General features: G+C 34.9%; 1 protein-coding gene across 6 annotated transcripts in view; it reads right to left on the reverse strand.

Moving 5' to 3' along the window:
• The window catches only part of LOC108966419 (cytosolic purine 5'-nucleotidase), an 84,659-nt gene that overhangs the window by 2,037 nt on the left and 64,785 nt on the right, over positions 1-17,837 (reverse strand). For all 6 annotated transcript variants that reach the window (XM_018929307.1, XM_018929306.1, XM_018929304.1 and 3 more), the window contains 4 exons: positions 4,134-4,207; positions 2,807-3,020; positions 2,574-2,720; positions 28-148 (listed from right to left, as the gene is read on the reverse strand). In XM_018929307.1, the coding sequence (XP_018784852.1) occupies positions 28-148; positions 2,574-2,720; positions 2,807-3,020; positions 4,134-4,207 (556 nt within the window). The remainder of the gene's footprint in view (positions 1-27; positions 149-2,573; positions 2,721-2,806; positions 3,021-4,133; positions 4,208-17,837) is intronic.

The following is a 17,837-nucleotide window of genomic DNA, read 5'->3' on the forward strand; positions in this document are numbered from 1 at the left end:
CTTTGGCATAAAAAAGTTTTGAAATACCTCAATTGTCTTCTGTTTAAGATTGCCCTTTATGTGTACGAAGTCGATGGCACGTCGCACGTCCTGAAAAATCGACCTGAAGGACATGAAGAGCTCGCCCGCCTTGACACCAGTCTTTTCGCTAAAAGAGTTGAGGAAAAAAAGTTGATAATATTTGCAAGTTGTAGTTGTTTGTGTCAAAAAATACTATGCAAATGTAAACAAAGAAAAATTTTTCGCGTAAAGCACGCCAGTTGGAAAGTTGCCATATTTCGTCGTTAAACTTTTGAACTTAAACAGTTAACAGTTTTCAAGCTGGCGAAGATTTACGCTTGTCAACTGCAGTACGCAGCATTTTTCTCTTACAGATTTTTAATGGGATTTCTTTACTTTTTAGTTATTGAAGCAGCACAAAGCTTTTTTGGTTGGCTGGTTTTTTTGTGAGCTTTACCTCATTTCCCTTGCGAAGGTCTTGCTTCTTTTTTTATACTTCAGCTTAGCTAGTAGTCTAATTGAATACTTAATTAACACCACAAATTTTTTTTAACGAAATTAGCAATTCCACCTCCGAAAACTAGTATTGAATAAAAACCCAATAGGTATAATTAACTTTACAAAAACCTTATTGAGCCAATTAGTAATTGTTGGAAAATGTACCTATTTGGATAATTATATAGTTGGCTACATTAAGTGAACGTAAATTATTTAACAAAAAAAAAATATATATATATATATATATATATATATTTAGAGTTTTTAAGAATCGGAATGTAAAAGTCCATAAACTCAAGTTCAATATTGTGGGTTTAAGAAACTCTGAAATTAATTTCACATATTTGGTGTATTTTCCAAACAAAAAATGAAAATGTATTATTGAGAATGTTATAATTCATAAAATCGAGTTTAAGATTGTGAGTTTAAGAAACTCCGAAATTAATTTTACATTTTTGGTGTACTAATATTCTATAAAGTCGAATTTAAGATTGTGAGAAATGAATAAGTATTGCTCTGAATGTAATAATCCATAAACTCGAGTTTAGGATTGTGAGTTTAAGAAATTCCGAAATAAATTTCACATTTTTGGTGTATTGTATAGAGTTTATATTATAATAAATCGGAATTTATTAGTTTATAAGCTCGAGTTTACGAAGGAGGATTTAAAATTTATTATTTTTTAATAGAATTGTAACGTATTGTTCTCAATACAAATTTTCAGATTAAGAAATTCCAAAAAAGAAAATGTTTTCTAAATGTAATAATTCATAAACTCAAGTTTAAGATTGTGAGTTTAAAAAACTCGCATACTAATTTAAATTATTTTGCATATTTTCAAAAAGAATTGTATATAAATCGGATTTTATTAGTGCATAAACTCGAGTTTAGGAATAGGATCTAAAATTTATTTAAAAAAATTACTATTTTTTAATAAAATTGTACACTTATTCATTTGAATGTAATAATATTTTGAGATTTCTAAAATTAAACTCACATTTTTGGTAATTTCTAAACAGAATTTTTTAGAGTTCAGGGCTATAAACTCGAGTTTAACCCCAAGACTCTAAAATCAATTTACTTCTTCTGTGTACTTTTAAAAAGAAGAAGAGGGGTTTGTATAAATTATAGTGCATCAGTTTCTAAACTGCTGCTTGAGTATTTGAGTCTTAAAGTTATTTAAGAATTTATTATTTTTCAGAATTCGGCATATATGGTGTACGATACGTCCAGTTTTGCATGCCATGGTTGCAGCTTCATAAACTCTAAACGAATGGTGTTTAAGGCGAGTTAAAGGAAAGGCGAGTTTAAGGAAAGGCGAGTTTAAGGAACTAATGTTATGTGTTAAACACCAAAGTAGTAAATAAACTCGAGTTTAAGAATTTGAGTTTTAAATTAATTTATTGTATAGAGTATGCACATTACGTCAAGTTTTTTTGCATGTCAGGTCGTAAACTCTAAATAAAAGTGGTGTTTAAGGCGAGTTAAAGTAAACATTTAGTGCTAAACACTAAAGTAGTTAATAAACTCGAGTTTTCGACGTATCATGACAGTGTAGCCAAGCTTTAGATAATGTCGAAAGTATGTACATATTATTAATTAAAATCGTGGAAGAATGTCGGAATGATAATTTGACACTTTGTTAGAGGCGCTGTAGATAAAATCACAGCAATAACGAATTCGAGACTATAATCTTTTGTGATTTATTTATGAGATACATGTACATATATGTATGTACGTATGTAGATCATAATTACAATAAATTTATTTAGTTTTACAACGTCGCCATTCATCAATAAAAGTTGTGTTGTCGCTTTGATTTTATTGTGCAATAAACGTATTTTACTGCCACCGTCAAGTAGTTAATAAATGTTGAAGTAATGCAATTGGAATGTAAGTACTTGTACATATGTAAATAATATATAGAAGTAAATAGTAAATAAAAGCAACACTCTCCAAATACTTAAGCAAAAATTTTAAGTTTTATTTAAACAACTAAAATTTAGCTTCAATTCCAAAAATATCAAAAATCTAACTATTTAAATCTTGAATCTCCAAGTAAGTAAAAAACTCACCTTATGTACTCCGAACTGTTGGTGAAGAAATCAACTAAACATGCCAATAAATAGGTTTCGGGCAGATTGAACAAAGTGTTCAATACATAGACGCGCTTCTCGTCCAATTTCAAAAATTTGTTGGGATACAATTCATATACCTGATGGCTAAACGTTGAAGAAATGAAAGAAGGAAATATGAAAATAAATTAGATATTTTAGTATATTGTGGAGTTTATATGGTATTTACTTACTGTTTGAGAAATTCAAAGCCACGCACACACACCAATATATTGCCGTAGGCGTCCACTTTGAGGAGATTACCGTAGAGTGTATCAAACCACAGGCCACGCACCGGGAACGAGGGATCATACTCGAATTGTAAAATCTCTTTGGGATAACCGTCATTGACAAGGCACTCCTTGGCCAAATCGAAGCCGAGTTGTTCGTACTGTGGCGATTTATATTCTAAAATGATGAAAGTTACCAAATTAGTTGAAAGAATTAATGAGTCCAATTTTTTGATAGGAAAGCAAATTCAGTAGGTTACGTATACTGAGCTTTTCTTGCATTTATTTGAAACGAAAATTAGGCTAGGAATAACCTTTTCGCATAATCATCGCATTTTCATCTCTCAAAAGAAATATTGAAAGTGATCGTCGTGCAACCAGTGAATTATCACTTTCATTGTACACTAGAACTTGGTGCATTTTGCATTTAAAATGCTACTAAAGACTACAATTCGATCAATGGTGAGAGCTATAGGAATATGTTATGCCATAAATAGTGTGATCGGCCTTTGTTTTTGTTCGGAAATCGAGTTATTAGCACTCTTTGCGAAATTAAAGAAACGTCAGGCTTTTTGCTTCTCAGCTGATTCTAAAAAAAGAAGTAAACGTCTAGACCCACCATGAATATCTTGAGATATAGGTAGAAGCTATTTTAAAAACTGGATTAAAAGGAAAAGTCATTAGTAAACTGGTTAAGTTATATGTTTAAATGCCAATAAGTTCCAAAAACAAGGCACTAAATAACGTAATCTTTTTTGAAACAAATGAAACGAGCAATAAACCATTGTATGGATGAGCTCGTAGCATTATAGACTTATAATATCAGTCAGTGGAGGAACGAAAAGTTCTTCTATATATTAAGAAAATGTTTCAAGGTTTTAGGATAGCTCTTCTCTTATTTAAAAAAAAAAGAGTAAATGCTCAAGGTTTCTAGGATAGCTCTCAATAAATTTTGCTAGCGATACCTGACTCTAAATTCTATCTACAATTCATGTGATAATGCTCAAGCGAAGTGAGTTGTTAGGATTCTATAGGAATTTTGAGGTTAAGCAGAAGATTTTTTTTAATTTTGTTCTCCCTTTAGATTATTGGTCAAACTCCTTGTTTTCTCTCCAATATTAAACTAGTTTAGAACTCCTTTTTTATTTTTATTTTTGTGTTCTTGAATGCAATCCCTATTCTTAATTTCTTAGTAATTTCCCTCACAACAATGGAGGAAAAATTCCACTTATTTCCGCGCGAGCAACACTCTGCATGCAATTAATAACTAATTAGCAGCGGATACATTTACCCGCCAAAGTGTAGTCCATATCGAAGCCATAGAATTTAATATTCTCCAAGTGCAGCGATCTGTTCACGAAAATTCTGCAAATAGAAGCGCAAAAAGTGAGCAAAAATTAGTGATGTATTATTATAATAAATGATTAGCTGTCTTTTAATTAAGTTGTGGTCATTTTTTGCAATTAACTGTGCATTCACAATTTTCCGCACTCATAATGGATTCAATTAGCACGCTTAATAGGGAGAGATCCGTCGCGTCAAATTGCTTTTTTTAGCAGACGAGTGTGTGTAGGCATGTGTGAGTTTGCAAAATTAGTAAAAATAATTTTGGGCACTTTGGGAGCCAGACCATATGTGTTGCAGCCAAGCAAATAATCACAGCGTATGCGGGATGAAAAATGCGTAAAAATAAATAACTGTGGTGGAGGTATGCTGCCCAGTGGCAAACGCGTGGCTCTTAAAATAAAATGATATAAATTGTTAACAAAGTATTTTCGCATGGACGCGCTGTGGCAGCTCAAACGCGTGAATGACCAACTTTTATTTGGCTGAAAATATTGGGAGAGGCGCTCAAGCGGCGGAAGAGTGACGCCAAATTGGTCACTCCACACGTGCGGCAGTTAAGCTGGTTCGTGCGAGGAGTTCGTGGAATAATTCGCGATTTCTAAATATTCCGGAAAGTTTTCCCTTTTATTATCAAAAATAAAAAAAACGAGCGATTTTTTGAGATAAAAAAAAAAACTTCAGATATAGCATATAAGCCGATCAGAGGCAACTTAAAACTGATACATGTAACATATATATACACCGAAGCTAGAATACCCTCCACAGCGACATTGTTTTAGAGAAAAATATATATATTTGTATGGCTATAGTAGTTCGATCTAAAATATTTATTCCAATATTGTAGCGTTGTCTTAGATCATCATCGATCCCAAATTTCGTGACGATATTTTATCAGATAAAAAAGTTTGTATACAAGAACTTGATTCTCATTGTTCAGTTTGTATGGCAGCTATACAAGTATGCTATGGTTCTTCAATAACGGGGGTTCCGACAAGTGAGCGGTTCGTGAGGAGAAAAGACGTGTGAAAAATTTCAAAGCGGTATCTCAAAAACTAAGAGACTATTTCTATGGTTCTGGCTGAATCATTTATTTTATAGTAGTAAATAGCTATATCCAACAAAAAATCAAAGTTTTGCTTACATTTACTAGAGCCTTAGTAAAAGAAAAATATATAATTAATGTTTATTAAACTTTTTCTAGTAGATAGCAGTCACCTAGGGTGACTTGTAAAGAATATTCCTAGTCATTAACGTTTACGGCTTTTTAATTACAATTACTTGGCGTTCCGTGGCATTTGCATTGATTGTGTATTGAATGTGTAGTATATGGAGAAGCTATATAATGAATAAGCTTATAGGTATGTATAACTGAAGTTCTGGAATTTCTAACAATATCTTGAGAATAATATAATCGTTAAGCATTGATTCAAAGCCTAGTCAATTCATCAATAGTAAATTCGTTCGTCCTCAGGATATGCAGATGACATTGAGATCTGTGAGTACAGTTCAGCAATATGACTACAATCCGAATTGAAGGCTATCAAGGTATGCTAAATACACAATCCTCAAATACTCCCCATCAAAAATCCACAGATTTTAATCCGCCTTTTAAGAGTTAATGGGTTCCTATAAGAACAATGCCTTGTAATGGTATTGCACTTCTCTTTAAAAACAATAAACTTGAGATCACACAACACGATAGTTTATAGTATCGGTTATTCGATACCGACTAGTCCCCTGCGGGTCACCGGTAATGCGAATTTACTCTGAATAAAATAAACAAAATTCACTACGTCTTTCGCTTTTTGTTTGTCGGCCACAGATTCTTTCTTTTTCTTCGTCAACTTTCAGCTCTGTCGCCATTTTCTTCAGCTCGAAAATCTTCTTCTGCTTTTTGCCTTTGATTTCGGAACGTTACAAATAGCGTATCTATCATTTTGATGCCTTTGTAAGGTTGATCGATCGTGGTTTTCACGCTGTTTTATTATTTTTCCGGTTACTAATTGTTGAAAAACTTGGAGGATAAACCGCTGAGAATGTATCAATCGAACATTTTACAGATGAAGCTGAATTCAGCATCTATCTCAAGTTCTTTATCAACTTTATCACTTTCAGTCATGGAGGACCGCCCCTTTGAGAGGAGGAATTTGACCCCATATCGGCCTTCTGAATCCGCCACTGTATAAAGGCTTAATTTTAAGGGCTAGTTAGTCAAAAAATAGTGTTATTATAATCAGCTTGAATTGAAAATATAGAACTTTGAGCGAGATTCTTACTAATGAAAAGAAGCTAAATGTTACCAATCATATGCTGAATGGGAACTCAACTCGTGGTTTTCACTTTAATCTGCTCATTGCGCTCGATCCTTAGGAGAGTATTGTGGTGTGGGAGAGTATTGTGGACGAATGTTATCCATTCCATAGGTCAGTCAGTGACTCAGTGGTGATTGGGGCAGTGATATGGCAAGAACTTACCCAAGTGTTCTACTTTTTTACTTACCGGTGGAAATAATGTTAGATGTTCGATATAAGAGTTCTTGGGGGGAAAACAAATCGGGTCGATTCGGGTAGCGTTGAGTTGGCTGTTGTTGGAATTCAGTTTATAATTCTCGGTATATTCGATAGAATAATATCGGTTTATTGCAGGACATGTTTTAAGGACGATGAAGCGTTAATATTAGCGAATTTTCATGCTTTTTATGATTATATACATATATATTTTCAAAGTTTCTAGTCATGGAAATTTGTGAAAAATCAGAAATTATCTTAAATATGCTTTCTACTGATTAGCTGGAATTTTTTCAGAAAGCCCAAGTAACTAATAGTTAAGTGCTAATGACCAGGTTCCTTAAACACAAATAATAGTTCTCTTAAGGTCTTGAAACACTTTCTAATCCCATAGGCAATAGTTTGAGATATTTAATAGAACTAGTTGTAATGGAAGATACATTGGTACGTATGAGAAACGTCCTTTATTTTACTTGCGCGCCGAAATATAGGCAATTAATTTATTTACCTAAGTACAGGAAAGTGTATAGTGTATATATAAAATTTTTTTATTTGTGGTGGCCCATTTTATTTCTTCAAATCTTTCTTTATTTACAAGAAAACTATAATATCCGTCGTATAACTTGCCACAAAAGGCTTTGACTTAATCCAAAATAGTTCGGTAGAGTGGCACGTGCCTTCTTAGCGTATATACCCGCTGTTTATAAATATCTTTTTGCTGCGCAATAGTAAGCTACAATTTAACAAAGTGCACACACACAACTAAAGAAAATCGTGCCGCAAGTTGTGCGCTGATGATGTCCTTATTATTATTATTATTGTTGTTGTCGCTTACGGATGACTGAATATTGTAAAAATGTAAACAATTTTGAGTTTTGTCTACGCAGCGTCAACCGTGTTTTTTTTTGTTTTGCAAAAACAACACATTTAACACAAAAATACAAATACAAATACAAATCCCAGTCATGGAAATTATATTTAGCAGCGCGTGTGTGTAAGTAAAATGGTGGAGTGGAGCCGAGTTGACAGTGTTGCTGTTCGATGCGTGTGACGTGTGTCTATTTCAATATTTCAATATTTGGTATTTGCATTCAATATTTTGCGCAATATTTATAGTTGTTAGTGGGGCAAGAGTGAGAGGTGCTTTAAAAGTTGATTAAAATTATTATTAAGTGAATAACAGCAAATCTTAAACACGTGTGTCTGCATGTATGTGTGAATGTATGTGTGTATCTATGTGAATACATGAATTGTTTTTGAGCTCTATATATAGAATTGCAAATGTGATGGGGTTATCAGCTACCGTTATCTATTATTAAATTAGATGCATATGAAATGTGTTACACCACTAACAACAACATGCATACACATTTATGTAATCGTTTGTAACTTAACTAGTTTTCGCCACAACCAGCAATTTTCAATTTTCTTCGAGCTTTACTCAATAAATTAGTTTTGAAAAAGTTGGGCGAAGGCAAGTTCCCTAGATGCCGCCCTATTAAAAAAGCATCAATTATTATTAAATGAAAATTGCCACCTTCAACACACATACTTGCCACATTGGACGAAAAATCTGAGCCAAACTATTTAGGCAAAAGGCCCAGCAAGGAGTAAAAAATATTAACAAAAAAAAAAAACGTTAACTTTGGTTGCACCGAAACAGTGGATAATACCCTTCACACATAAAAATTGTTCAAAACTTGATTTTTTTTCTCCAGTTTATATGGCAGCTATATGATATAGTGGTCCGATCTCAAATATTTTGTCTCAGATTGTAGGGTTGACTGGAATAATAATCTATACCAAATTTTGAGACGATACCTTGTTAAATAAAAAAGTTTTTCATACAGGGAATTGATATTGTTCGTCAGTTTGTATGGCAGCTATATGATATAGTGGTCCGATCTCAAATATTTGAGTCTCAGATTGTAGGGTTGACTGAAATAATAATCTATACCAAATTTCGTGACGATACCTTGTCAAATAAAAAAGGTTTCCATACAGAGACTTAATGTTGTTCGTCAGTTTGTATGGCAGCTATATGCTATAGTAATCCGATCTGAACAATTTCTTCAAAGATTATTTCGTTGTCTTGTAAAATAATCCATTTCAAATTTTGTTAAGATATCTTGTCTAATAAATAAGGTTTTCATGCAAAGACTTGAGTTGGATCGGTCAGTTTGTATGGCAGCTATATGATATAGTGGTCCGATCTCAAATATTTTGTCTCAGATTGTAGGGTTGACTGGAATAATAATCTATACCAAATTTCGTGACGATACCTTGTCAAATAAAAAAGGTTTCCCTACAGAGACTTAATGTTGTTCGTCAGTTTGTATGGCAGCTATATGCAATAGTAATCCGATCTGAACAATTTCTTCAGAGATTATTTCGTTGTCTTGTAAAATAATCCATTTCAAATTTTGTTAAGATATCTTGTCTAATAAATACGGTTTTCATGCAAAGACTTGAGTTGGATCGGTCACTTTGTAAGACAGCTATAAGCTATAGTATGTCCGATATCGGCGATGCCGACAAATGAGCAGACTCTTGGTGAGAAAAGGATGTAAACAAAATTTTGGATCAATAACTCTAAAACTGTGGGACCAGTTCACCAATATATGGACAGATGGACTAAAAGGATGGATGGATGGCTAAAAAGACTCAGCTCGTTACGCTGATTCTTTATATATATATATATATATATACTTTACAGGATCTCCGACGTTTCCTTCTAATGTTACAAACGTTGTGCTAAACTTAACATACCCTGTTTAGGGCGTAAAAGGCCAAAAAAAAAAATGTGTACAAAAATATTGAAAAATTTCCAGCAGCGCCTACAAAAAGGTTAGAGAACTCTTCAATTGCCGTTTAGGTAAGGTGTTGCCACCGACGCCGCCATTATAACGGACAGTTGGGTTGTTGCCTCTAGCGCCTTGTTAGAGTGGCCACTCATTTGTTGCTGGCAGCACGCCAAATATTGATTCTCGAGCAAACTCGCAAAGCTTTTAAATTTGGCAGCCAACTCACTGCCATGAAGCCATGAATATCCTGCTGATGCCGAGCGTTTGAAAGTGTCATGAATTTTATTTGGAAGCTTACCGAAAAAGGGTTTGGCTTTGAGACACCGCTGAGGATAGCGAAAATTGTGCAAGAATATGAAAATTGTTGTATGTGTATGTTGTTTTTGCAAATGCAAAATAGATTGCTTACACATCTAATTTATATTAAAGAGTGCAGTGTTGTGGGGAAGTTTATAAATTGATTGAATTTAGCTTTAGTACTTAGTTCGCGTGTTTAGAAATTTAAGGATGTAATCAGTTTTTAGTGGATGGACAGGTTTTCGGGGTTTCAGATTAGTTCCGTCAAATATTAGATTTGAAAATATAAATAAATAACTGCTGCGGTGCAACTTATAGTCTTTTCTAGGAGCAAAATCACTTTGCCTTAAAGCTTACATACGCCTTAAAGTAATTAGTATTGTTAAAGTTTGACGTTGCGGTTTTTAGTGAAATTCGACCTTGATATTGTTGGATTATACATCTGGGAAAAATTTATACGGGCGCCAGTCGGAGGAGAATTTTTCTTTTACAAATTTACACTCCCCAAGTTTCTAAATTATTTCAGCAAAATTTTCAAAATCAACCAGGGTTTGTAACCCTGAAATGTATTTAATTCTACATCGATACGCGTTTGAAATTTTTTATACGCAGACTAAGGATTACAATAAATGAAACTGCCTTTTTGGTTTGTTATATGATTCACTATACCGTTGTTGTAAATTTGTATACCCTGAATATTAAATTGAGCAATTAACCGTCTGAAGCACAATAAAGCGGGTAGGGTGTATAGATTGCCGGGAGAAATAGAATATGGTCGGAAAGTAGTATTGGAAAGAAGCCGTGATAAGAGAATGGACACACACCACCTCTTCCTTGATTTCAAAGTTGGTTTTGTCAGAAAGAAGAGGAGCTGCCTCTACAAGGTTTGTCCGGAAAGTAAAAGGATTGAGTCGATTTAAAAAATTATTTGCACCAATCGTTACAATTCTTAAAAAAAAAAAAACTTTCAAAATATGCTCCTTCTGCGTTGATGTAGTGCTGCCGGGGAGATTACCAAGGATTGAAGGCGTAACGGAAGGCAATCTCCGGAATAGCCTTGAGAGCCGAGCTGCATGCTGCTAAGCTCCCCTCTGTCGTCTCCAAATGTGTGCCTTTCATCGGCTAGGAAACAAAAAAAAGTCCAGCGGGTCACATATGGGCTGTATGCCTGCTGCAGAAGCGTTGGGATGCCGGCTTTGGTTAGGTAGCTGTTCACAAGAAATGCGGTGTGTCTGGTCGTCAGTGGGCACTTTTGGAACAATCTTCGTGCACACCTTGGGCATGTTCAATTGGTCAGACATAATGTCATGAACCACAGATTTTGATAAATTTAGCAACTGGGCAAATAAACGAATACTTAGTCGATGTTTTGAACACAAACAAAACTTTGCACACACGAGTTCCATTGTAGGTGTTTATCGAAGTCGCAGGGCTCCCAGTACTGTCATCATCAGCGGCCGCTTCTTAGCTCTCTGAAATCCTGGCCACCACCGAAACACCACACTTCGTGGTAAAGCAACATCTGGGTAAGTGTGCTTGATCATATTAGACGTCTCTGTCGCAGATTTACCGAGTTTCACATAGAATTTATACGCGTACCCACAGAAACTTGTCCCGCGAAAATGCTTATCCTGACTCTCCAGGTTCTCGGAGACAACTGACCAGCTGGGAACGGACTTTACCGAATCCAGTCGGTGCGCGCACGCTCCAAAGTACAGTCACGGCGGAAGAAATCAGTCCTATTACTTTTCGAACAAACCTTATATGACACTATGTCTAAATTTGTTGGTCTCAAACGCGGTTTTAGACAAGGCGACTCCCTCACCTACTTCAATCTACTGCTGGAGAAAATAATTCAAGCTGCATAGCTGAATAGAGAAGGTAAAATCTTCTATAAGAGTGTAAGGTGACTGTTACGAGTTTTGTTAAGTAATTTCTACAAAAGCTATTCAATAAGTATTAATAAAACTTTAAACTCCAATCAAAAGTAGCACACAAACCACAATCAGTCGCGCAAATTACTAAACTTTAGCGATTTCTAAAACAATATTGAGAACATTTCTATTATTTTGTGAAAAACACTTCGCAGCACCATCATAGCAGCATCTTTAAGTTCGAGCAACATATCAAAGTGTGTTAGTAGTTAAGTTTTCATTAAGTCCTGTCGCACATTTGGAATTCTTTCATTAAATCGTTCGGCGGCAGCATGTGCGTTTGATGGCAACTCCGACAGTACCGAATTGGTACTAAGTAGCAAGTAAAGGCGTGACATACGCACATGCTAGTTAATGATGTTCTCTGCCAAAAGTGCGTAAATAGATTTTACTATGTTGTGAGTATAAACCACTTATTTTTGTGGGATCGTTGCTTCAAACACGGCGATTACGATATTATGAACGCCTGCATGAAGGCGGGCCAAAAACTTTCAAAACCGGTGACTTGAATACAATGAACTCGCCCGCCAATCCATTTTGAAGCTACTTCATATGATGGGAATAATTCAGAAGCAAGGAACTTTGGGTTATGAATTCAATATCAGGAGAGACACGAAAAAGTGACTCCACTCCGTTACAACCTATCTGTAAAAACTCAAATGGGAAGCCCCGCCCCACCCGCCATATTGCCCAGGTAGTCAACCGTATGATTATTATTTTTTCCGATCGATGGCACATGGTCCAACTCAGAAACAGTTCCACCTACTAGACGACTGTGAAAAATGACATGATTCTGGGATAGTATCACATGATCATCAGTTTTTATGTAATGGTACTCCAGCTTTGCATAAGGATGACAAAAAGTTGTGATTTACGATGGGAAACTTAGTCGAGCACCTATTGCTGAATCTCAGGTATGTTGGAACACCATTTGGACGAATTTTCGTTTTATCTTTCTAAAAACACCAGCGGTACCAATGTTAGTGAAACGTTTCTGATCGAGGTCTTTTCGATGTTCGACTGGAAATCGCGCTTCAGTGGACTCGATCTCGATACTGATCGAAGGAATAAAAAAATCGGATTTATTTTCAAAAAAATTCCTACGATTATTTCCTGACAAATATATCTCAGAAGTCTTGTGAAAATTTCAGGTTGTTGGGTTCAGAAGTTTCGGAGAAATTATCTTCCCCGACTCTAGAAGCAGCGTTCCGAGAATGCGCGTTTTAGACGTTTTGGGAAGCGATTACACTAAGTTAAAAAATTTTTCCAAATACGCTCACGTCTCCGAAACTATTTGGTGTATTAACTTCAAATTTTCGGATTATATTCTCAAATATTCGATACAAATCCAATAAAAATTGATATTTTGATATTCACAAGTGGATATAGGCCCCTAAGAGTTAACGTACGAAAATGCTGCTCGGTACTTAGATTGATTTAATATTTATTTTCTCRAAAGACCCGATAAAAATATGGCTCTATGAAGCTTAATTGCAAAATCAGTCAATATGAACTTATGCACTTATTCGCATAAACACTGTAGTTTGGCGGCAACATATGCGCACCATTGAAAGCTTATTTTGAGGCAGCTTGACTGAAATCAGCTTATTGCAAATATCACAAATTTCTTTCTCCACGAAACATTGGCAAATTATTTAATAAACACCGACTGGCTGCGTAATGTCTGCTGTCGCCAAAGTGCGTAACTAGGCTGTCACAATTGCAACACTTAAATTATTTTTGCAAATATTTCTATGCGTGTGTGCGTATGTAAATTAGGATATCTCCGAAAATCTTCGCACCAAATGCTATCTTTAATTCAATTCCACTGCCCTTTCTTTAAGGGGAGCAATTCGTGTTGCATATGACAGCATGACAACAAATGATGTGTTGTTATTTGCAATATTTATACGCGCCATACAAACACATTCACATCCACACACACACACAAGCGCACCAGCTAAGTTGTCACAAGCGCAGCAAAACACTCGCTAATGGCCGTCCTTTGCAGAGCTGGTCAAGGCGATTTACTGAAGCACTCATACACGTGCAGAGGTGTGAGCTGGTGCGAAGTGGTACTGGAGACTTTGTATAATTTGAAATTATGCCAAAAATTGCACTTGCCACATGGAACTTGTACTTCTTGGGCACTGGTGGATACTGAAAAGCTGTCATCGTTAGGCTTTCCAGAGACTTTTCGTATAATTTTTCGATTTTTTTTGTTATCTTTCTTGTTATGAAGCAAAGTAGCGTTATCGTTGCCGCCGAAATTGCAGGCACTTGCGTTTATTCCTCAATTTGCAACTTTTAACTGCTTACACAGGAATGCTTAATATACATGTATGCATGTGAAGGAATGTAGGTTGGTGCCAAAGCATCAAAACAAACTTCCTTTTGATGTCTACTCCTTAAGCTGCAGTTTAATGTACTAAGATGTCACTTATATTAACGGTTACAACTCGTTTCAGTTGAGTTGAAATTGAAACAACTCAAATTTAGGACAGATATTTGACATTACCAGCGGGAATAGAAAAATTGTCAAATAAGTTGAGTTGTCAGCGTCGTATAATTTTTTTCGATCTTCGTTTACAACTGTTGTTCAAAAAATTGAGTTGTCAAAGTCGTGCAACTTTTATTTTATCTTCGTGTACTACTATTGTCAAAGAGGTTGAGGTCAATGTCGTACAACTTTTTTTTCTACCTTCATGTACAACTATTGTCAAATAAGTTGAGTTGTCAGCGTCGTATAATTTTTTTTTGATCTTCGTTTACAAATGTTGTTCAAAAAATTGAGTTGTCAAAGTCGTGCAACTTTTATTTTATCTTCGTGTACTACTATTGTCAAAACAGTTGAGTTGTCCTCGTCGTATAAATTTTTTTCTATCTTCGTGTAAAATCAAAAAAAGTTGAGTTGTCTTCATAGTACAACTTTTTTTATGTATTTGCTTACAACTCTTGCTAGAAAAGTTGAGTTGTGACCGCTAATATGAAATTTCAACTGAAGTAGAGTTGAGTGGTAATCCTTAAGAGGTACTTGTTTTAAGGTGGAAAAGGCAAATAATAACGGTTAATTTGCGATGGGTAACTTCAACTTTGATAACCAGAAGTTAATCTTCAATCGCTTGAAAAGAGCACCAAAATATATTTAAGTTCTCTTCAACTACAGTTCATTTGACTTTGCGATTGAGACTTAAAAAACCAGTTGTAAAATTCTTCCCTTACGTTTAAGCATCACCCTAACGCGTTCATAGCATATTGTACTCATGATCCTTTGCTATTTGCTCTGCTGGCAGCGGAATTATTTGCTCTTCTTTACTCTGGAAACAACTCATTCCTCAGCAGCCCGTTTGGCCCGTTTGGCTCGTTTAGCGCTTTGTGTTGTTGTTTATGCTATCGTCTGGCACAAAGTGGTTTTTCGACAAAAAATAAGGAAAATGTAAATATAAAATTTAACGATAAAATCATAAATTGCTATTAATTTGAATTTCCTCCATTTGCCGACTTGCCTCACAATTCCCACCCACAAATTCCCGGCAAATATGGTTGTTGCAAAGCGCTTGTGGGTATAATGCGTCGCTGGAGAACGGAAGATATTTATATGCCATTAGCGGTGGCTTTTATGTGATTTAATAATGGGAATTGAATATTTGAACAACCGCTAAAGCAGTCAAATATTATTATTTAATTATGCGACTCGTATAAATTTGTCATTAGAAAATGTTAATCTTCCTCTGCAGGTGGTGGTGGTGGTGTAGATATGTATTTGTCAAGCGGAGCAATTTGGATATTTACAGACTTCAATCTAAATTAATACAATACTCAAAATTGTTGAATGTGTTAAAAAAAGCATCTCAAAAAATTAATTTAGTTAAATTTAAGCAACTTTGTCTGAATTTGGTATCGATCGCACTCGCGTCGAAATAAATAATTGTAAATAATTTCGTCTATTTTGAAAGCAGCATTAAAAGCAACAGCAATGTTAGTCTTGAAATCCAACGCAGAATAACTCTTGCCAACAGGTGCTACTTCGGATTGAGTAGGCAATGGAAAAGTAAAGTTCTCTCTCGACGGAAAAAAACAGAACTCTATAAGTCCCTCATCATTTCCGTCTTGACATATGGTGCGGAGGTATGGACAGCGACAACATCTGATCAAGTTTTCGAGAGAAAGGTTTTGTGGAAGATTTATATAAGAGATCACACTTCAGTTTTGAAGGCTTTCGATTCAGTACGCGCCGGAAGAGAAAGACCTCCACTATGTTTGAGAGATCAGGTGGAAAAGGACCAGGCTATACTTGATATCTCGAATTGTCGCCAAATAGCGAAAAGAAGAAACGACTACCGCGCTGTTGTAAACTCGGTTATAACCGCGTAAGTGGTGTCTATGCCAGTAAAGAAGACGGAGTTAAAACTTTTTGAATAGGAATATTTCCTTCAATTATTTCTTAAGACAACTTTAAAAGATCCTGTTATAATTATTAGGTGCAAGAGCTTGGGTTAATGGGAAGAGGCATTGTATCGAGCTCAGGAAGGTCTGCTAGAGATATGCATCCGCAAATGCGATATTTTGGTATGAGAAACTAAAGCGATACGGAAATTCTCTAAAAGTTCAGATGAAATCTTTGAAAAGACATTCGATTGCTGAGATGTTACACGTTTTTTTTAAAAACTTTCCAGCGAGTGATAACACCGAAATTGTTAAAGATGGCAGATTTTGAAAATCGTCAAGTTAGCATCAGCAAGATTGCAGAAGATCTCAACATTTCTAATGGATCGGCTCAGTACATTTTGGTTAATTTTTTGGGTATAAAGCCTGTCAATGCCAGAATCGTATTAAAGGACCTGACGCTTTTTCCATTATTTTTCAAAAATTACGCCATGTTGTGGTTGCAAAAGATATGCTGGACAACAAAACCCGGTCTTCAAATGCATCATTAGTGCTAAGGAGGTATGGCTTTATGAATATGAGATCGAAACTGTTCTAAAATATAGCGAAATCGCAAAAATCAAAATTCGCTGAAAGCACTGAAGGTCATCTCAGTCAAGGTTCAAAACAAGTGCATGGAAAATTGGATTAACGTTGGCAGTTTATCTGCAAGGTGATAATAAAAATTTGAATTAAAAGACGTGTAGTTATATTTTTTTGTCTGTCCGGGTCAAATTTGATCAGATGGATTCATTGAAAATACGCTTACTCCAATAAAATTCCAAGCATACCCTTGGGAATGTGGTGTTAGATTAGTTGCAGCGAAGGTACAAATTCGATGCGGTATGTACTATATACTACATATATTTATTAGCGAATTCAATTAGTTGTTTCTAAATTGAAATGTTAAAAATTATTAACAACGCAATTTATTAGAAACTACAAAATATGACAAAATTAATTGCAAATTTATTGAGCGAAAATTAAAAATTTTAAAATACAAAATCGTGTTTAATTTATGTAAACAATTTGTAAAAGTTATGTATCGAAATGCAAACCAATGTAAAAGTATATAAAAATAAACACATAAAATTTTAGAAATAACGAATAAATTAAAATGTATGGCACTATACGGGCCGTGACGAGCGCCAAATGAGTGGAACGCGTCATTGCTGGCGTAGAAATTGTGCCGTCGGAGCTATGTAGTATAATAGTTTTTAAGGAGGAACTTAAGGCGTTAGATGGGTTAACGGTTTTAAAATCGATTTTTTTTTGATTGTCTTATTAAATGCTACAACATTATTTTCGTCGTCGATTATTTTTATAAATTGATCCGGGTAATAGTTTTGGAGATACAGCCTTGAGAACTTGTGCGCTCGATGCTAGCTAAGTTTACGTGCGAGGTCTTTAAACATCTTTTTCTCGAAACTGTGTTTTTGAAATCGATTGGCAAGATTTATCGAGAACTAACAAACCGATATTCATGAAATTTTGCACAGGTCTTTGAGAAACAAATTTTAAAGGCTTGGATAAATGTATGGATATAAATGTAAATGGATAATTTTTTTTCGATTCCAACTATTTGAAAAAAGAAATGTCGCGAAATTTCCACCAAAATTTAAATTTTTTGTTTAAATAGTTTTTTTTTTAATTTTAGTATGCGTTTTTTACGGTAATATCT

This window comes from Bactrocera latifrons, unplaced genomic scaffold (assembly GCF_001853355.1).
Source record: "Bactrocera latifrons isolate USDA-ARS-PBARC rearing strain unplaced genomic scaffold, ASM185335v1 scaffold_16, whole genome shotgun sequence".
Classification (NCBI taxonomy): domain Eukaryota; kingdom Metazoa; phylum Arthropoda; class Insecta; order Diptera; family Tephritidae; genus Bactrocera; species Bactrocera latifrons.